The sequence below is a fragment of the Orycteropus afer genome, unplaced genomic scaffold, assembly GCF_000298275.1.
Source record: "Orycteropus afer afer isolate SDZICR_OR568_19922 unplaced genomic scaffold, OryAfe1.0 scaffold00501, whole genome shotgun sequence".
NCBI lineage: Eukaryota > Metazoa > Chordata > Mammalia > Tubulidentata > Orycteropodidae > Orycteropus > Orycteropus afer.
Genome location: NW_006922088.1, coordinates 1,456,500 through 1,479,126, shown reverse-complemented (window position 1 = coordinate 1,479,126; position 22,627 = coordinate 1,456,500). Strand labels below are relative to the sequence as shown.

General features: G+C 42.1%; 1 protein-coding gene across 1 annotated transcript in view; it reads left to right on the top strand.

Annotated features, from left to right (window-relative positions):
* Positions 1-84: 84 nt before the first annotated feature.
* The window catches only part of AHCYL2 (adenosylhomocysteinase like 2), a 230,819-nt gene continuing 208,276 nt past the window's right edge, over positions 85-22,627 (top strand). Inside the window, exon 1 of the mRNA XM_042782897.1 lies at positions 85-447. Coding sequence (XP_042638831.1) covers positions 85-447 — 363 coding nt within the window. The remainder of the gene's footprint in view (positions 448-22,627) is intronic.

The window sequence follows — 22,627 nt, the reverse complement described above, 5'->3', positions numbered from 1 at the left end:
GGGGGAATGGGGGAGGGAAAGGAGGCAGGAGGCGGGGCCGAGCCTGAGCTGGAGCCCGAGGCGGCGGTTGCAGCGGAGGCGGTGATGTCCGTGCAGGTTGTGTCAGCAGCGGCTGCCGCCAAGGTGCCTGAGGTGGAACTGAAGGACCTGAGCCCTTCCGAGGCCGAACCGCAACTAGGACTGAGCACGGCGGCTGTGGGCGCCATGTCTCCCCCGGCGGGCGGCGGGGACCCTGAAGCTCCAGCTCCGGCCGCCGAGCGGCCCCCCGTCCCCGGCCCGGGCTCGGGACCCGCCGCCGCTCTCAGCCCAGCCGCGGGGAAGGTGCCTCAGGCATCGGCCATGAAGCGGAGCGACCCGCATCACCAGCATCAGCGGCACCGCGACGGCGGCGAGGCCCTGGTCAGCCCCGACGGCACGGTCACCGAGGCGCCGCGTACAGTCAAGAAGGTATCAGGGCCGGGCTACTACCTCTGGTGGAGAGGCTGGGAGGGCGAGGGCGAGCGCAGAAGCTCCGCACGGCGGCGCTCTCCACGCCTTCTCTTCTGGTCCTGGGAGCCCAGGGACCCCTTTCCCCCTCGAACCCACTGTCCCAGAGGTGCCCTCTCAGGCCCCAGTGCTGGGCAGCGGCCGTCCTTGGCGATGTCAACATGGAGGCAGCGCTCTCCTCTGCTCCGTGGAATAGGCAGGGTGGGGAGAGGCACCTAGTACTACGCCCCCCCGCCCCCCAGCACACTTGTATGTCATGTTCCAGACTCCAGGGAGGAGACCCCGATGGTGTAGGGAGTCCTTACAGTTATGAGAGCTCACCCAACAGCGGTGGAAAAGGGCTTGGCTACTTGGAGAGCGAGTACGTTGCAGGTACGCGGGTTGCAGTCCTGAGTTGTCTGGGGTTGTAGAGAGCGTGGCTCCCACCCCGCTGTGGTCGACCGCTCCCAGAGAGCACTAAGGCTGTGGCCGTCATCTCGAGACAGCGCACCACCCCGGATTCTTTTGTGACTCTAGAAGGGTCATGCAGAAATCTCTTCACTCCTTTCCCCTCTGGGTTTTTACACTTTGCTCGGGATTTTTAGGCTGGGTGTGGAGGTGGTTCTTCTTTTTTGTTTTTTTAAATGATCCGAATGTGTTAGGAAGAAATATTTTTACTTTTGGGAAAAACGATCGCTGGGCGGCTTTCTATCTCAGCTGCCAACTTCTTTCAGAAATGAGTTTGAAGAGACAGTAGCCATAGACCACCAAGGAGTAAGTGAGCCCGGTGGAATGATAACTCCGTATTACCCTCACTTTGGCTACCCATGTGTGTCACTTTCTCTCTTAAAGCTAAACCAACACAGTATAACAAAAAGGCAAATCTTTGCAAAGATTGTGTGGATCCCATAAAAAGGGATTATGGGTCTAACTGTGCAGACACGATATGAAAACCATGATTTGTGGTTTTCTTGTTGATAGTTCTGAATGGTTTTTAATTGCTTTGTTAGAGTAACAATACCATGATGAGAAGTCTGCATTGGTTTCTCTGTGTAGAAGTCATCTGAATTGGAACCTTGGGTTCAGCTAGATGTACCTCATGGTTCAGGTGTAAGGCAGATGACCTTTTCATTTAACTACCCATAGGTGACACAAATGATGTCAGAGGCAAGACTCAGAGTTTGTTTAATGATGGGTTAGGACAATGGCCTTGTGGTTTACAGGAATTCCAGAAGGTTAGAGAGACAGCTTGAGTGCTGGAGGTTATCCCTGTTGGTAACTAATAACAACAAGTGTCTTTTTTTTGTGTGTGTAAAATCTATAATCGGATTAGATCTCTTGAGGGTAAAACATTCTCTTTTAGGACATAGGGTTTACAATCAAGCAGACCTGGGTTTGAACCCTAGTTCCATCCCTAACTAGCTTTTGAGTAGTTTCTACATTCTTTAAATCTGTTTCCTTTTCTATAACATGAGGGTACTAGTACTAGTGAGGATTAGAAGTATCTGTAAAGGGTTTAGCATTGAACTGAGCACATATAGTAGGGATATGTAGGAGAAATGATAGCTATGGTTCTTATTATGAAAAATTGATTTTATTTCATTCCTCCCATCATAGTTTAAATGCATATCACCATGACCTCTTCTGAAAGGTACACACAGTTCAATAGATTCTATACAAAAAGTTAAAAAAAAAATCACAGACTAGCATATGAGAGTCTGTTTTTCTTAATTCTAACTATATTTCTTGCCCATTTTTCCTGCTCCTGAAGCACCTTCCTCCTTCCTCCATAAATATGTAAGATCCATGATTCTAGACTTACTCAGCAGCCCCAAGCTGTGGGAGACAGGGCTCAGCTTGCCCGCTATGTTAATTGCACCAAAAAACCACTTTCTGGCTGAAAGTTAACCAGCTAAAAATCTGAGCAAGCATACAGCTGTATGACACAATTAAGGACGTTGATAGAGCTACTTCTTGGGGGACAGAATGTTCGATTTTCTTGAGATTAAATTAGTTAAGTAAAAATAAATGCATTATCTTACCCTTCTTTCCCCAGGTTTGAAGTTGCCTCACCAAGGGATTGCAGTATAACATTTTGTTTCTTTGAGCTTCCCTTGATTCTCAGATGATCTATTTAAATAATCTTCTGACCATGATTTCCTTCTGCTTTTTATTATAGTGTGGGGAGGTACTGGGGAATGGAGTATCTGCCTTAGGCTCTGTAGCTGGTAACTGTTGCTTTTCTTTTGTAACTGTCACATGCAGGCTGTTTATTTTAAGTCACATTTCCATTGATGGTTTTCCTTCCTCCATTCATGCATCTCTTCTCTGTTTTCTTACATCTACTCAGCCACAGCAAGGGAAACAAACTTCTTATAGGAGCCAGACTTCCCAAGTTTTGAGGAGTTACTCACAAGAATGAGCATGTGGTACGTAGGTTCCTCAGCCACGTCTTCTCTTTGGCACCTACTTCTGTTCATCTAGTAGCTTGTGCTGGGGCCAGATCTTGTTATTATGGCAATGGTGAATTTGTGTATAATGTCTTTCTTCATAAATTCACAGTAAGTAAACCCAGCAAACCAACAGTTTCTGTGAGAAGTGATTTGTGAAATGAGAGGACAAGTTGCAGGCTGAAAGCAGTGGCAGTAGTTGGGAGGATTCCTCTGTACTCTTGAAAGTAGCCCAGCAGGCGAAGAAAGGCAGAAGTGGATATACATTACAATGTTCTGATGTTAGGACTCAGCTACTCTGTGCTTACATCAGAATCAGTGATGATGGTGTTCAATCAAACTCTGTCTTTTGGCAAAGTACCCACTTTGCACTGGCTTTGCTGCCGTCAGGAGAGAATGGGTGGAGCCATGTTACCACTTTCTTGCCCTGAATTCTTTGCGCTCTTGATTTAGGTAATTATAGATTACTGAAACGGAGTGACTTGGATCGAGGCATGGAATATGGGAACAGTAGGACTCCTTTTGCTGCAGTCTTGCAAAGTGTTCAGCAAGGCAGTCGGCCTAATGTAACTAGCCTTTTATGTGCCAGCAATTGCTATAGATGTTTCTCTAATGCTGACAACACAGTGAGATGCAGATGGCATTGTTTCCATTTTACAGATGGGAAGATGAGGTCCAGAGACCTGAAGTGTCTTGCCCATGGTTGTTGTTGTTGTCGTTATTAGGTGCTGTCTAGTCGATACATAGTCATAGCGACCCTACATACAACAGAACGAAACACTGTCCAGTCCTGCTCCATTCGCACAATCTTTGCTGTGCTTGAGCCCATCGTTGCAGGTGCTATGTCAAGCCATCTCGTTGAGGGTCTGCCCAAGGTTATACATCTAAAAAATGGCTGAGGTGGGACTTAGACTGAAGTCTGTCTCTGTCTAAAGCCTGTGTCGTTTTCATTATTCTACATTGACTCTTTCTAGCTTCTTAGATACTGGGTCCTGGCCTTCTCCCAAAGGCTTTTAGAATCCTCAGCAAATGTAAAGTGTTTCTCAGTGGCTAAGGCTTAGGTCATCCCAAACCAGGGAGGTCTGAGTCAGGGCTTTAAGAGAAGGATGGGGGGAAAGCAAATTTGCCAAATATCAAACCTCAGGGAGCTCTGGTAGCATAGTGGCTAAGGCACTTGACTGCTAACCAGAAGGCTGGCGGTTCAAACCCCCCAGCCACTCCTCGGAAGGAAGGTTGGGCAATCCTACTTCCGTAGTGATACTGCCTCGGAAACCCAAGGAGGGGTCGCTATGAGTCAGGGCCGACTCGACGGCACATAACAACAACAACAACATTGGAAAATTAAAAGAGGGAAAGAAGAGTGTCTTATATGTAGAATAGTGTTTTCAGATAGTGGTACAGCTTTCACATTAGTAACTTAATGGCAATCAGGAATTTACCCTTGTTTTCTGGAGTTACAAATGGGTCTGGAGTACCTGAGAAACAGGCTCCCCCTTCCTGTTCACAGCTTTTCTCAGTTCGTTAAATCCCACCTTCTCTATGAATCACTCTCTAACTAAAACTTTTGAAAAATCAGACAACGTGAAAATGAGAAAAAGAAGCATATTAACCGTTATGTATTTCTGCTGTGCACCAGGCATTGTAGTTAGAGCTTCCCGTACACTATTGTATTTAATCCCTTTAAGAGTCCTCAGAGATAAGTACTATCATCCTTGTTTTATTAATGAAGAAACTCATGGTTGGAGAGGATAAGGAATTTGTCTCAAGGATACATAGTAGTGTGTTAGAGCTAAGCGAACCCTAATTTGTCTGGCTCCAGAGCCCCAACTCTTATGTTGCTTTTCAAGTGAAATGTTTCTTTGTTCAAAGCTCAGGATTGTACCTTTTAAATCTCTAGTTACTCTGTATATATTTTTTGTGTGTGGATGTATATTGCTCTAGCAGAATCCACAGGGAGTTAATTTTTGTTTATTGAATTGTTGAAACCTTTTTTTACCATGTATGTATGTGAGCATTTATGAATTTTCTGCGCATTTATGAATTTTCTTATTTTGAATAAGTAAAATTTGTGAATTGTAGTCTCCTTGAATTTGGGAAAGCATTAGAAAATTAAGAGCTGTTTTAAGAAGGTGCACAGGGCTGAGGTTTCCATTGTATGGTTGACATCTTGAGGAAGATTGCTTAGGTCCTTAAACCAAAAACCAAACTCATGGCCATTGACTCAGTTCCGACACATAATGAACCCTCCTTGGGTTTCTGAGGCGGTGTCACTACAGAAGTAGATTGCCCAGTCTTCCGAGGAATGGCTGGTGGGTTTGAACTGCCAGTCTTCTGGTTAGCAGTCAAGTGCCTTAGGTACTACACCACCAGAGCTCCTGCTTAGGTCCTTAGTGGATGGTTAATTGAAGAAATAGTAGATCCTGAAAAAGGGAAAATAAAATTTTCCTTGAATGTGATATTCTAATAGAAGAAAAAAAAGGGAGAGATTTAGAATCTTTATCCAGACCTTTGTCAAATTGAGTTTATTAACTATGCAGTTTGTTTCATGGTAGTTCTTGTTTAAATAATTGAGATTATTTACAGCAGAGGTTGATGGGAGGAGATCTATCCTGCCACCTTGCTCAGGCAAGTAGAGGAACTGAAATTCTATTTACCTAATAAGAGGTTGGGAGCTCTGGTGGTGTAGAGCCTAAGGCCCTTGACGGCTAACCAGAGGGCTGGCAGTTCAAACCCACCAGCCACTCCTCGGAAGGAAGATTGGGCCATCTACTTCTGTAGTGATACTGCCTCAGAAACCCAAGGAGGGGTCGCTGTGAGTCAGAGAGGACTCAATGGCACATAACAACAACAACAACAATAACAATAAGAGGTTTGGGAGCTCTCTGGTGGTGTAGTGCCTAAGGCATTTGACTGCTAACCAGAAGGCTGGCGATTCAAACCCACTCAGCTGCTCCTCAGAAGGAAGATTGGGCAGTCTACTTCCATAGCGATACCACCTTGGAAACCCAAGGAGGGTTCACTATAAGTTGGAAAATGACCATGGCAGTGAGTTGTTTTCTTTTTTTTTTGTTGTTGTTGTTAATAAGAGGTTTGGTAAGTTTGATCAGATTTCTGTGGAATTTATAGACTATGTATGGCTCAAGATTTGGTGACACAGAGGGGAAAGTAGCAGTGGATTGAAAATATCTTCCATAGCAGTTCCTAAGTCTAAAACTCTTGATTCCATTGAATAGCTTAGGACATGTGACATATATGGTGTTCATTCCCCCTCTTCAGCTACATTCTGCATAAATTCAGTTAGCCATTTTTCCTCTTGTGTCAGTAGCTGGTGATTCTTTTTCCAAGGATTTATCAGTAGAAATATATCAGTTTTGGGCACCTTGTTTTTCCTAGCTTAGAACTGGTACTAAGGAAGGATACAGAGGTTCTGGAGCAGCTAGTTGAGTTCCTCTGACTACAAGGCTTTTCCTTAAAACCTTTCTGAGTACTGCAAAGCTGTCAGTGAACATTAAGTAACTTGAGACTGAAACTGGCTTTATCTTCCCTATGAACTTATGTCTTATAGTGTTCCAACGTGAATCCCTTTGGTCACTTTACAAGATTTGATACTGTTGACTGCCTTTTCTTGGAAACTATTTTCTTGGCTTGTTGTTGCTGTTAGGTGCCAGTGAGTTGTTTTTGACTCATCGCAACCCCGTGTACAACAGAACGAAACACTGTCCAGTCCTGCAACATCCTCACAATCATTGCTGTGTTTGAGCCCACTGTTGCAGCCGCTGTGTCAGTCTGTCTTGCTGAAGGTCTTCCCCTTTTTCACTGGTTCTCTACCACACATGATAACCTTCTCCAGGGGTTGGTCCCTTCTGACAACATGACCAAAGTATGACAGATGAAGTCTGGCCATCTAAGGAGCTTGTGAGTAGCATTCCGGCAGTACTTCCTCCAAGACGGATTTGTTTGTTCTTCTAGCAGTCCATGGTACCTTCACTATTCTTCACCAACACCCAGTTCAAAGGTATCAGTTCTTCTTTGGTCTTTCTTATTCATTGTGCAGCTGTCACAGGTGTATGAGGCTATTGATAATACCGTGGCTTATGTCCAGCGCACCTTAGTCTTCAGAGTGACATCTTTTCTCTTAAACTCTTTAAAGAGGTCCTTTGCAGCTGATTTGCCCAATGCAATAAGGCCTTTGATTTATTGACTGCTACTACCGTGAGCATTGATTGTGAATCCAAGTAAAATGAAATCCTTGATATCTTCGGTCTTTCTCCATTTCTTATGATGTTGCTTATTGGTCCAATTGTGAGGAGTTTTGTTTTCTTTATGTTGAAGTATAATCCATATTGAAGGCTGTCGTCTGATTTTCATCAGTAAGTGCTTCAAGTCATCTTCACTTTCAGCAAGCAAGATTGTGTCATCTGCATATAAGTCTTTCTCCAATCTTGATGCTGTGTTCTTCTTCATATAGTCCAGCTTCTTGGATTATTTGTTTAGCATACAAATTGAGTAAGTAGGGGGAAAGAATATGACCCTGACACACTCCTTTCCTTATTTTAAACCATGCAGTATCCCCTTGTTTTGTTCAAATGACTACCTCTTTGTCGTTGTACAAGTTGCTCATGAGTACAATGAATTGTTCTGGAATTCCCATTCTTCACAGTGTTATCCATAATTTATTATGATCCACACAGTCAATTGCCTTTACATAGTCAATAAAACACAGGTAAACATCTTCCTTGTATTCTTTACTTTCAGGCAAGAGCCATCTGACATCAGCAATGATATCCCTCATTCTACATCCTAGTCTGAATCTGGCTTGAATTTCTGGCAGTTGAGTTTCTGTCGATGTGCTACAGCAACTGTGTTTGAATTAATCTTTAGCAAGATTTTCTTGCATATGATATTAACTATATGATTTGATAACTTCTGCATTCTGTTGGATCATTTTTCTGTGTAATGGGCACAAATATGGATCTTCTCTGGTCAGTTGGCCAGGTACTTGTCTTCTAAATTTCTGGGCATAAACAAATGAGCACTGTATCCATTTGTTGAAACATCTCAATGGGTATTCCATCAGTTCCTGGATCCTTGTTTTTCACCAGATCCTTCAGTGCAGCTCGGACTTCCTTCTTTAATACCATTGGTTCTTGGTCATATGCTGCCTCCTGAAATGGTTGAACATGGACCAATTCTTTTTGGTACAGTGACTCTGTGTATTCCTTCCATCTTCTTTTTATGCATCCTGCATCATTTGATATTTTGCCCACAGAATCCTTCAATATTGCAACTTGAGGCTTGATTTTTTTCTTCAGTTTTTCAGCTTGAGAAATGCTGAGTGTGTTCTTCCCCTTTGATTCTCCAACTCCAGGTCTTTGCACGTTTCATTATAATGCTTTTTCCTCTTAAACTGATCTTTGAAATTGTCTGTTCAGCTCTTTTACTTCTTCGTTTCTTCTTGGCTTAATGACCCTCATAATGGCTACCATTTACTGAATACTTATTCCTCGAAAGGAAGACTGGGCAATCTGCTTCTGTAGAGATACCACCTCGGAAACCTATGGAGGGGTCGCTGTGAGTCAGGATTGACTTGATGGCAGTGAGTTTATTTTTATTCTGTGCTAGTCACCTTTTGGAAAGGAGCCCTGGTGACCCAGTGGTTAAGCGCTCAGCTGCTAACCAGAAGATCGGCATCTGGAACCCACTAGTTGCTCTGTGGGAAAAACGTGGTGGTCTCCTTCTGTAAAGATTAAACAAAATGAAAAACGACAAACCAAACTCATTGCCGTCAAGTCGGTTCTGACTCAGCAACCCCTCCTTGGGTTTCCGAGGTGGTATCTCTACCAAAGTAGATCGCTCAGTCTTCAGCCTTGGAAACACTATGGGGCATTTCTACTCTGTTCTTAGGGTCTGTATGAGCCAGAATAGACTTGACAGCAGTGGGTTTTAGGCTTCTTTGTATCTTATCATTTAATTCTCACAACAGTTTTACTGAGTAGGTGTTACTGTCTTTGTTTTATAGATGAAGAAATACAGGCTCAAAGAAAGTGATTAACTTGCCCAAAGCTTTGCTCACCTGTGATGCCTTTGATATTAGTGAGATGGAACCCTGCCCATAGCAACAGTGGGAAGCTTTGCTATACTGACAACCTCCTACTTCCCTGACCAGACTTCCATATGAAGTACATTTAAACTACTGCACACAGTGCTACTAAGACCACTTACTGCAACCTTTCAGATCTCAGGATCTTCCTCTTTCAAAGGGACACACATCAGTCACCATGTGACCTCCAGTCATCCGTTATCTTCCTCTAGTCATTCCCTTACCACTCTCTTCATCCTCTCAGCTGATCCAGTCCCCCCAAAACTTTCCACTATGTTCTCTACAACTTCCACAGCAAATCCCCTTGTAGCAATGGCCTCCTGCAGCAAAATCAAGTTACAGGGCCAATAGTGGCAGTGCTGTTGGTGTTAGACCTGGTGTCCAAAGCAATAGTGGTGCATCCCAAGCTGCAGCGTCTCGTGTTTGGCGCTAGCAGTCACGACCTTTTCACCAGGCTGATTCTGTGTATAATTTTGGGTTTTTAGCTGATAGCTGATAGCTCTGAAGCAAATGTGCCACTGTAAAAGCTGGCTCGTATTCTTTCAGTACATTCTTTTTCTGCTTAATTCAGCCACAGTTGACTTCTGTTGCTTGTAGAACTGAGTGATACACTGGATGAACCTAGCCATCTACCTTTTTACGTAGTCTATACCTGTACTATTGAGAGCTGCTAGAGAAAATCAGAAAACAAGACAGATCAAAGTCACTGTAAATTCATAATCATCCTTATATGTCTAATCAGCATTGCCTAGGAGTGTTACCTATTTCTCTAGTACGTTCACTTTTCTATTCACTGCAAATGACTATTTTATACCTTCTCTATTTCAAAGTTCTCTTGTTCCTTCCTTTTTAAACTAGTGATAGGCCTTATGCTTCATTATGAAAGTAGAAGCCACCACATGGGAATTCCTTCATCTTTATACCTCCCAGATCTACAGCCTACCTCCATCTGAACTCATCTTTTCCTACTTCCTTCCTTCCTGTTATGATAGACTTGTCCTTTTTATTAAAGGCCAATCCCTCTAGAATTGTAATCACATTCTCTCTTGCCTTCTTTCTTTCTTTTTTTTTTAATTTTTGTGATTTAGGTGAAAAGTTTACAGAGCAAATTAATTTTCCATACTGCAGTTCATACACATATTGTTTCATGACATTGACTGCAGTGTAACAGCTGTCATCCCACTTCCTCCCTGTAGTTACCTCTTCCATGTATCCTTTCCTGTTCATTCCTGCTCCATGAGCTATCTACCTATGCAAATACTGCCCTTCTGTCCTCCGTGATTGATTGTTCTAAGGAGTATATCTGCCTGGTATAAATGTTCACCCTATATGTCTCTCTGTTGTTTGACTAGAAGCCACGGGAGTGAGTTCAATTCTAGCCCTGAAGGATAACTAGGGGCCATAGTCTTGGAGGTCTCACCAGGTTCTATCAGACTAGTAAACCTGGTCTTTTTTATGATTTTGTTTTGTTCCATATTGTTCTTCCACTCTATCCTGGATCTTCTGTGCCGATCCCTTTCTAAGTGGCTGACAGTGGTAGCTGGGCACCATCTAGTGCTTCTGGTCTCATGGTCATATAAATCACAGCCAAGCTTCTTAAGGTTTTCTCTACATGTTATATATACTATTTTTCTTCCCATTAGGCCTTACCCACTCCTAATCTAATACTCTTTTGGACCAAAACAAAACTCTTCTTGCTAAAGTTGTTGATGTCCATCAGGTTGGAAAACATGGTGGTCTGTTTTCAGTCCTCCTTTTATTAGACGTCTTGGCAGCTTTTGACACTTCTGAGTCCCTACTGAACCACTCTCACCCCTTGTTGTCTTTGCTTCTTTACTAGCTTTCCTTATTCCTCTGGCTGTTTCTTCTCAATCTTCTTTATTGGTTTCTTCTTCTTGGTCCTGGGCCCTCTGCTTTCTTGACCATAAGCCATCTGTACTATTCATGTGCCAGTAACCTGCTTGCCAACAATTCCCAAACATTTCTTTAGCCAGGAACCCTTTTCTGAATGCCAGTGTACAAGTGCCTACCTGCAGTTGGACTTCTAAACTAGTGTGTCCGAAACCAACTCTTTGAATTTGCTGTTTGATTTCTGAGTATCTTTTGTTTTCCTCATAGCAGTTAAATGGTACTTCATTATTAAAAAAAAAAAAAAAAAAATCCTTTTACATACACAAGTAATATTTGAATGTGTTCTTGCAAAATGAGTCAATCCAATAAAGCAAAAGTCCTTCCTTGGCCCTCAGCCAATCTCATTCCCCTTCCCAGAGGTCACCTCTGCTAGTAAGCTCTCTAGACGTTTTTCTACAAATATATACTCATATTTATACATAGAGAAATTTACAGTTTTATAATATGTGTTTAATAGAACTCTTCACTACCCTTTCACCAGTACTGCATGGTTTCCATCTTTAATGGGGAAAATATTTTTTTGGTTGTTTTTATTTGCATTCCTCTGCTTATAATGATGGTGAGATTATTTTCATGCATTTATTGGGAAATGTATTTTTTTTCCTAGGAATTGCCTCTTCGTGTTTATTCATTCAACAAGTTTTATTGAGTGACTACTGTGTGTCTAGTGCTGGGTGTATAGCAGTGGACAAAACGTAAAATCTCTGCCCTTCCATTGGATTGTCTTTTTCTTATTTATAGACATATAACTGTTTATGATTGAAACATTCTTATGTAATCAGATTTAGTAGTCATTTTTTTTTCTTTTATGGCTTAAACATTTTGTATCTTAGAATGTTTTTTCTTCCTCTAAGTTTGTAAATAAATTTTCCTGTATTTTCTTCAATATTTTTTATGATGTGTTCATTATATTCTGGTCCTAAATCCACCTGGAATTTATTTTCATTTGTCCTCAAATAAAGTTTAATATTTTACTTTTACTGGTTTGTTCTATGACTGCTTCTTTCTCTTTAACTTGTGTTTAACTGTTTTTCTTTCTTAACTTTTAGCTGGACTTGTAGAAGCAACTTAGTCACTAGTTTTTGATTAACAACAACGATGACAACACAGCATGCTGCCGTCAAGTCGTATCCAGCTCATAGAAACCCCTCCTTGGGTTTCCGAGGCAGTATCACTATGGAAGTAGATTGCCAAACCTTCCTTCCAAGGAGTGGCTGGTGGGTTTGAACTGCCAGCCTTCTGGTTAGCAGTCAAGTGTCTTAGGCACTATGCTACCAGATGGGTAGGCTATAGGAAGGAAGAATTTTGCTCTGGTTTGATAGTTGTGAGCATCTACCTTTTGAAGTTGGACTCATCTATTCCAGTTGAGAGGAACGTCTTTTCTTGGCAGGTAAATACAGTGGAAGTCATCACTAAAGCTTTATTGGATGAAGCCTGAATGAGTCTAGTCTTGCATCATTCTGTGCTTTTGGAGACAGAAATGGCATAGGAAGTTTTATTAGATTCATTAATGTCTGTTGTTCTGTAAAAGAGAAAAGATGGTGGATGTAATCCTGTTTCCTGTTCTAGAGCTTATGCGTCACTATACTGTAGAAGTAGAGAAGCAACTTCACCATTCTGTGTACTTGTCTAATAATCTCCTTTAATGCATTGTGAGTTTGTTTTTTTTTGGTTAACGCATTGTGAGCTTCTTTTGTGCACAAAAACACTTACGTGTTGTATGCCAAACACTGCTAAGTACTGGGGTTATAACATCCACAAGATATGATTCTTGCCATCAAGGAAAGGGTAGAGAAGATAGCCATGTGTTAGTTGGAGTTGGGTGTCAACTTGGCTAGACCACAATTCTGAGTGGTTTAAGCATTTGTGATGTGGGTTATTCCCATGATGAGACTGGATGTATGTTTTGAGGAGCCAATCCATTGAAAGGGAGTTTCCCTAGGAGTGTGGCCTGCTTTCAATATATTTATGGACGTCCTGGGAAAAGAGACACTCTTCTGTGGATCAGGATCCTGTTGTGCTGCCTGCAGCTGTTCATGAGTGGACAGTCCACCACTCGGCCTGAAGATCTTGAATTCATCATTTGTTGGAGTCAACAGCCGGTATACTGCCTGCCAACCTTGAGCTCATCAGCCCCTGCAGCTGCGTGAGTCGAGAAAAGCTTGACGTTTGATCCAAGAACTTGGGACTTGCCAGCTTCTATAAGTGTGTGAGCCATTTTCCTAAGATAAATTTCTCTTTCTCTCTCTATAAGCTTTCCTAACACAAGCCATGTAAATAAATAACAAATATTATCTAGTTTAATGTTGAAGGTGTCCTGGTGGCACAACAGTGAAGTGCTGGGCTGCTGACCGAAAGGTTTGAATCCACCCAGCAGCTCTGTAGGACAAAGACCTGGCAGCCTGCTCCTGTGAACCCTGTGGGGCATCTCTCCTCTGCCACGTGAGGTTGCTATGAGTTGAAGTCAGCACTGTGGCTCCTAACGACAGCAGTTTAATGTGAGCAGATTGGAGCAGGAATCATTGTAGTTTGAAGAGATCAGTCTCCCAGCACAAGTCTATCTTTAGGAAAGCTAGTTGATTATCTAGGAGCTCTGGTAGCATAGTGGCTAAGGCACTTGACTGCTAACCAGAAGGCTGGCGGTTCAAACCCACCAGCCGCTCCTCGGAAGGAAGATGGGGCAATCTACTTCTGTAGTGATACTGCCTTGGAAACCTAAGGAGGGGTTGCTATGAGTCAGGTTTGACTCGACGGCATATAACAACAACAACAACAGTTGATTATCTACCCAAGAGAACTTACAATGTAGCAAAACTTTTGTGACATTTCCATGTTCTGGTTTTGCAAAACTGAAAATTTGCATTCGTTTTATACTTAACAAAAACCAAACTCATTGCCATTGACTCATAGTGACCCGCATTGGGTTTCTAAGGCTGTAAATATTTATGAAAGCAGATTGCCTCATCTTTCCTCCATGGAGAGCCTGGTGGGTTTGAACCACCAACCTTTTGATTAGGAGCCTAGTACCTTAACCCCACTAAACCACCAGAGCTCCTTTGTTGTACACTAGAAGTAATTTAGGAGCTCTGGTAGCATATTGCCTAAGGCACTTGACTGCTAACCAGAAGGCTTGCGATTCAAAGCCACCAGCCACTCCTCGGAAGGAAGATGGGGCAATCTACTTCATAGTGATACTGCCTCGGAAACTCAAGGAGGGGTCGCTATGAGTCAGGTCCGACTCAACGGCACGTAACAACAACAACAACAGAAGTAATTTATCTCTAAGGTCTGGCTCATGCAAACCAAACTTACAAATGACTCATTTAAAAAAAAGCAATAACTTCTGATTTAGAGTCAGATATATCACATTCAAGCTGATTTGATGTAAGTCAATCAGAGAATACTCTGGAAAATCTACATGGGAAATCTAGTTATAGTCAGAGGCAGTTTATCAGGTTTGGATCTTTTGGATCCTTGCTACTCGAACTGGGTCCATGACCAGAAACCTTGGCATGCCTGGGAGCTTGTTAGAAATGCAGTCTCAGACAACCCTGGGTCTGTACTGGTGGGAACCTGCCAGATCCTCAATTTTGCATTCATTGTGGAGCAGACACTGGCTTAGCCCTTAGTCTTGTTTCATGTTTTTCTTTTATGACACTTCAGAGTAAGAAACAAGAAAACCTTTTTAGGGTTTTGTGACAGGGTGGAAGTTTACAATAAAACTTGTAATAAAATACTTTGTAGACACAGAGACACAGATATATGGAGATAGATACATGTACGCAGAGACCCACAGAGACTTATAGAGAGACACATACCACACATATAGACTTCCCCACACAGAGATCCCCCCACATATACGCAAAGACCATCAGATGCCCTACACAGACCCTTTTCAAAGAGACCCCCTTGCACACACCCACAGAACCCCCTGTGTATTCAGAGTCACACCCCAGTACCCACAGAGACAACCCCCTACAAACCCACACACACACTGAGACCCCCTGCATCACAGAGAGTTGTACACACACAGAGACACGCTGAACTCCATCATGTAATGCTTAAAACTGAGCTCTTCATAATGGATGAATAGTGTTTTCCATAGTTATTTTGAGAGGAAACAAATATTCTCCCTAAGGTTCTTTTTTCCAAAACACATAATTTATCTTATTTTTGTTGTTATTGTTGAGAATAACACAGTAGAACACACATCAGTTCAACAATTTCTACATGTACAATTCAGTGAAGTTGATTACATTCTTGGAGTTATGCAGTCATTCTCATGTTCCTTTTCTGACTTGTTCCTCCACCATTAACATAAATTCACTTCCTCCTAAGTTTCCTGTCTAATCTTTCAAGTAGCTCTTGTCAGTGTGATCCTACATAGTTAGAACTTAAAAGAGCATAATGCTCAAGACATATTCTTTCCAAAAAAACCGAACCAAACTCACTGTCCTTGAGTCAATCCTGACTCATAGTGACCCCTCCTTGGGTTTCTGAGATGGTATCCCTATGGAGGAAGATTGCCTAGTCTTTCTTCCGAGGAGTGGCTGGTGGGTTTGAACCACCAGCCTTCTGGTTAGCAGTTAAATGCCTTAGGCACTATGCCACCAGAGCTCCCATTCTTTACTAGTTAAGCTAAATTATTGTTTGGTTTTAAAAAACGTTTCAGGGCATATTTTTGGTTTAAGGTTTAAAGATTATCTCAGGGCAGTAGTTTCAGAGGTTCACCCAGCCTCCATGGCTACAGAAAGATTGGATTCCATGAGAATTTGAAATTCCATTGTAAATTTTCCCCCTTTTGATCAGGATTCTTCTATGGAATCTTTGATAAAAATTACCAGCAGTAGTAGCTGGGCACCATCCAATTCTTCTAGTCTCATGGCAACCGAGGCAGTTGTTCATGGAAGTAATTAGCCACACATTTCACTTCCTCCTTCTATTCCTGACTCTCCTTTTCTGTTGTTCAAGGAGAATGGAGACTAGTTGTTGTACCTTGAATGGCTGCTTACAAGCTTTAAAGACCTCATGCAGTGAAGTAGGAAGTAAGAACAGAAGCATTGAACACGTTACAGGGCCAGTTAACTGGGATGTCCCATGAAACCATGACCCTAAACCTCCAAACCAAGGAACCAAATCCCGTGGTGTGTTTGGTTGTACATAGCAGCCTCAGCAGCTACTCCTCCTCCCCCCAGTCGTTGTTGTCTATATATCTAGTACAGCTTTTGCCAGTTCAACTTTTTACAGGTGTACAGCTTATTGACAGCAATTACATTTATTGGCTGCCTAAAGTACTTTGAATTGAGCCAGAAAATGAAGCAAAACCAGATGGGCTGCCATTGGGTCTGCAGAACAGTGAAAGCTCCGGAGCCAGTTTGCTTCTGGAACTGCTTGTTCCTGGGCATCATTTTCACTCTGACGTACTCATCAGGCTTGGATGGAAAGTCATCCTTCTCTCATTTTCTCCCAGGAGCTTGCATCTTAGATTGCTGGTTAAGCAGAGCTCTGTGCTCAGTTCCCCTTGGCATTAATTAGCACATTCCCTTGATATCTGACTCGAGTGCACCTGCCTAGGATCGGATGGTGCAGAAACCCTGCACCTGTGTGAAGGAATGCACATTGAGGCCTCTGTGCCTGGTGGAACTGTAGCATGTAGGGCTGGGAGGGGGATTTTGCTTAATGTAGAAAGAGTCATGGTTTTGGATTTTTTACGTTTTGGGTGATTTTTGGTAAAGGTTTGCCAAAGAGACCTGTGATGGAATTTCAGAATGACTCGGGAATAGTTAAGTCAAAACAGCTTTTAAACTGTACCATGGAGCAGGGGGATGCACACTGGGTTGCATTGGTTCTGCTAGAGATCGCTGGTCACTGTGTAGCCGGGTTTTCCTTGAGCCTCGAGCAGCATCCTGTGAGAAGTGTCTCGTTGGGAAGAAAGAGCTCTGGCCATCCACCATGCTTGTGTGGATAAATGTGGGACTGTTCCTGTCACACCACAGAGACAAATGTAGGTTCCAGAAAGAGATCATTTCTTTGCTTGGTGCATGTATGTGTATTTGAATAATTTGACCAGAAATCTGTGTGTTTTGTTTTTTAAATCATGAAACTATTTCAGACACATGAGAGACTACTGAGAAAACTGTAGTCACCACTCATTTAACAAATGTTAGCATTTCATAAAAGTTTTGTAGCTATATTTTAAAGATCTAAGATGTGGTAGATAACACTGAAGACTTTTTGTAACCCTTCCTTGTTCATTCCCCCCTTTGTCTTTCCTTCTCTCACTCCCATCGCCAAGGTAACTGCCTTGTTCCCTGTCCTTGCTCCTCAATAAGCTTATTAGCCCACAATTTTTTACTTGCTTTTTCTTATACTACTTGATAATGATGATAACTCACAGAACTTGATGATGATAATATCTAAAAATTATTTCCAGTTTGAATACAAACATTAATCTGCATAGCTAATTCTGTAACGCTAATTTCTGAGTTGACATGTGGTTGTTAGCTGCTGTCAAGTGGGTTGCCAACTCATGGTGACCCCCTGTACAAGGGATCAAAACTCAGTCCAGTCCTGTGCCAGCCTTGGTATCGCTTGGGGATCAGCTGTGGTGATCCATGGTGCTTTCATTGGCTGATTTTTGGAAGTGTATTGCCAGCCCTTTCTTCCTGGTGTACCTTAATCTGAAACCTGTCTAACATAATAGCAACACGCAAGCCACAGGTGACAGACAGGTGCGTGGTGACAGGATGTGAGGTGCCTTGGCCAGAAATTGAACCTGGGTCTCCCTTGTGGAAGAAGAGAATCCTGCCACTGAACCACCAAGGCCCCAGCTCTGAATTATCGTAGTGGCTTGTAAATGTAAGGGTCTTTAGGGTCTTTTTGGGCATCCCAAAAGTGAGTACAGTTTTTTTTTTTTTCCTTTTCTTGGGGTAGTGCCTTCTAATCTTACTGCTTGGCTAGCTTTTTGTTGATTAGTTATTTGACTTGCTCTTGGTGTCTCTTGCAATTTAATATTGACACATAATAGGTGCTTAATAAATGTTGTGATTATTGATCTGAGCCCAAGTCGTGGGCCATTGATTTATAGCCTCCTCCTCTCCCCTTGCTGATCTAGTTGCCTCTGTCCTTTGAAAGAATGTAACCTCTGATGCAGTCACACACAGGAGACTTCAGTATTAACTTTTCAGCCCTTGTATGTAACATTCTTAATCTCTGTCAGATGGTTCTGATATAAACCTTTGGAAAGAGCCCAGGGGTTTTCAGGTCTCAGATACGAACAGGAACCATGGATAGTGTAATGGCAGCATGATGATACTTGGCAGATCTAAAGCAGTGCTGGTTCTATTCAAGAGCATCAGGTTGATCCAGTTAAGGCTCTTTTGGCTTAAAACTTAGTTTGCATATTTTAGAGTTTCATCTGCTTTTTCTTTCCAGATTATTCCTTAAATATGTAGCAGAGATCATGGTGAATTATCCCCATTTGTAGACTGGGAGGCTGACTCAGCAGGAGGGCTGTTGGCTTACAGGGAGCAAAAGTGATAGTACTTTGGGACTCACTGTCAGACTGTTAAGGAGCTCTGATAGTGTAGTGCCTAAGGCATTTGACAGCTAACCAGAAGGCTGGCTGTTCAAACCCACCAGACACTCCACGTAGGAAGACTGGGCAATCTACTTCCTTAAAGATTTACCGCCTGAGAAACACAGGAGGGGTTGCTATGAGTTGGAATCAACTTGATGGCAGTGAGTTTGGATTTGGTTTGTCAGAGTCTTAAAGCCTCTTTCCAAGTTTTGGGAAGAAAAGGAAGGTTGGGACCTTGCCAAGATGTAACAGAGTATCAAAGAATGCTCTTTTTAGAGTGCTTATAAATATGAATTAGTTCTTACAATAGCACTGTGGTAAGCAATTAGAGTTTACTAATGGAAAGGCTCAATAAAATAAAATTCCACTAATGTTTGTTAAATGCTGTTAAGCACTCTACGTAGTTCTTGCCAAGACTCCAAAGCAGACCGTTGTAAACTCAAAAAACAAATTCTACATTTTAAATTTTACAGTTTGTGACTATGAGCAATTTTGCCAAGATAGCATCTCAGTTTTTGTGTCTGAAAAGATAAATAATTTTGAATGTTAAGGTTATACAAGGAAATACTCTTGAGCAGAGATTGGAATGCAAGTATTTCAAAAAAATGCTTGTCTGGGTCTTAGAAGGACTAGATGGTGCCCAGCTACTACTTTCAACTGCTTGGAAAGGGATCAGTGCAGGAGATCCTGGATAGACTGGGAAAACAATATGGAACAGAACTCAAAATCATAAAAAAAAAAAAAAGACCAGGTTTACTAGTCTGATAGAGCCAGGTTTACTAGTCTGATAGAGCCTTGATAGAGCCCCCAAGACTATGGCCTCTAGTTACCCTTCAGGGCTGGAACTGAACTCATTCCTGTGGCTTCCAACCAAACAGTAGACAGGCATATAGGGTGAACATTTACATTTAGAACGATCAATCATGGGAGAACAGAAGGACAGTATTTGCACAGGGTGATAGATGGGGGGCAGGAATGCATAGGAGAGAAAGGAGGACATAGGGGAGGGGTAACTACAGGGAAGAAGTGGGAAGAGAACTGTTACATTTGGGGATTGCAGCCAATGTCATGAAACAAAATGTGTGTAAACTGCTATATGAATTTGCTCTGTAAACTTTATCCAAATCACAATTTTTTTTTTTTTAATTGTTTGGGTCTCAATACTGCACAAGTTTTCAAAGGTTGGGTAAAAAGTCAGAATTTGAAAACCAAGAAACAAACCTGTTTATCTCTAGTTACATCTTGTCTGCTTAAGTATTATAAGTCTTATGATTGAGTCAAATGAGCATTTGGCTGAAGTATTATACAGTAAGAACTCAGTTTCACTCTTTTACCCTGTATTTGAAATGTTAGTATAACATGTCAATGAATATGTCTTGTAGATACTTCGAAGCTGGAGTCAAGAGTAGAAGGAGGAGGTCAAAAAAGAGCTTGGGGAGTTGTCATAAGGGTCGTAACCTTATTCATGTTGTTGTTGTTGTTGTTATTTGCCGTCGAGTCGAACCCTATTCATAATGGTAGCTATACTTAGAAGGACTGTAGAGAGGACACAGGAGACCTAATGAGAGAGCCATGGTGTCCAAAGTACCCTAAAGGGATGGGAAGAAGAAAGAGTGTTGGCAAAATTAATTATTATCCCACAAACATCATTTTACTTTGTGTAGCTCTTTATAGCTTTCAACTTATCTTACTTGATACTGAAATAGTTTGAAATAAACTAGCTGACTCTTAGTGTAACATGCTAAGCTAAAACTGCTTTTTTCCTAAAAACTGCTATGATAAAAAATAAAAATAAACCTAGATATTTTATGTTGAATTATGTTGGCCCTTGTTCGTACAGTGTTAATATTTTTCAAAGAAATAGAAATTATGTTGAAAATTGAGCCCAGCTCTATTAATGGTCTTTCTGGGCCTCTCTGTTGCACTGTGCTACTACTGGAAAACCATTAGTGTTGATTAAGCAGTAGGTTACTTAGGTTTTTTTTTTTTTTTTTTAAAACACCAGGGTAGTTACAAAGTTGCCTTCAGGTCTGTTTAAAGACATGGAAGAAAGGCCTGGCAATATATTAGCAAAACTCAGCCAGTGAAAAGCCTGGGTCACAAGGATCCGATCCACAGCCAATCAGGGGGTGGCACAGGAACAGGTGGTATTTGGTTCTGTTGTGCATAGAGTTGCTGGAAGTCAGGGGCGACTCAGTGGCAGCTAACAACAGCATCTTCCTTGAAAATAAAGTTTGTAGATGAGATGGCTTTGGCGTTGATTATTATTGCTGATCAGTGGCTGTACCTATAGACTGTCACATAAGGCTCTGGAAGGATTATTGGTGTTTGCCAAGCAGAAAAAGATTTGTGAGAAGGGCATGGGATTATTTTGAGGCTTTATCAGCCAGCTGAAACCTTGAAAGCCTGTAATTATATAATGCCTCATCATTTCTGGGATAAATAGTATGGCTTTCTAGAAAGTGCCTTTAATTATCTCTTATAATAATTGGGGAGCTCTGGTGCCGTAGTGGATAAGGCACTTGAGTGCTAACCAGAAGGCCAGTGGTTCAAACCCACCAGCTGCTCCACAGAAGGAAGGAAGACTGGGTGATCTACTTCTGTAAAGATTTATAGCCTCAGAAACCCAATGGGGATTGCTATGAGTCGGAAATGACTTGATGGCAGTGAGTTTTTTTTTTTTTTTTTAATTCCCTTTAATTGGTCCATCTTTTTCTCTTCCATCCCCATCTTCAGAAATATTTTCCGTGTTTTACTTATCTCTAAGGAAAAACATATTCTTTGAGCACTTACTTGGTAAATAATTTTGACCACTATAATAGGTGCTGGATACCATGCTCAGTGCTGAGGATATAAAGGTATATAAAACCAGTGATTGTCCTCGCCCTCATGAAGCAAGAACCTAGTGAGGGAGTCAGATGTTAGGCAGGCACATGGTGACACAAATAAATGATAAATCACAACTGTAATAAATGCTACGAAGTGGATGTGATACTGTGGAGAGAATTCATTATAGGGGGGACCTGACCTAATCTAACAGGGAATTTTCCCAGAGAAGGTGATATTTCAGATACGAAGAACATGTGAATAGAACAAACGTAATAGCAAGGGCCTTCAGTAGGAGGGAGCATGTAGCTTTTGAATAATTGAAAGAAGTCTAGGTAATCTGAGAGCAGAGGAATAATATGATGTAAGATGCAGGTCCTTATAGACTGTTAAGAATTTGGCCTTGAAGATGGCGGACTAGACAGAAAGATTGCACAGACTCTCTTCAACAAAGAAAAGGGAAACCAATTAACACAGACACAGAAGATAATCCTGGACCCCTGAGCCTTGAAGGGAAGGATATAGAAGTGGACTAAACCCCAAATAGCAGAAGAATTTGGGTGAAAATACCAAAAAAGGAGACATACGGAGCTGCGGTGTGGCAGCGGTGGTGAGCGATTCTGACAGCACAGACAGCTTGCAGATTCCCGAGTGGTGGTAAGACTTAAGAATTAACCTAAAAATCACCCTGCTAGCCAGGGACTGCACGGAGGACTGTGCACGGTGGCTGGGGAACAAACAGAGAAGGTGAAGAGAAAGGTGGGCTGAGCTATGGTCTTTTGCCGGTCCAGAGGGCGCCACCATTTTGAATGTTTAAAAAGCGGCTTGACTATTTTGGATATTTAAAGAGACAGTGCTCTCACAGATTCCTGGGGCTTAAGAACATGTTCTGCTTTCCAGCAACCTCAAGGACACTCGGGACCTGTAAGACTGACAAGTTTTTTTAAGGTTATTCTATTGTAATTTTTGTGTGATTGAGTGGGAGACGACAACAGTCCCCATAAGACACGACTACACCCACACCTCCTGCATCTTCACTTACTGAGCAACAGCCACTACCACCTCCTCCACCAACGGGCCAGCGATAAAAAACCACCAAGAAGAGCCTGTATCACTCTTGACTGCTCTTTACAAACAGTTAACAAAGATCTAAATACAACAATGCCATGATACCTCGGAGACAACAGACCATCACAGTCCGCACAAAGAAGCAGGATAAAGTGGTAGAAACAAGGGAGCAGGATACAGACCCAGAACACATCCCGGAGGAAGAAGCAGCATTGGAACTCTCTGATA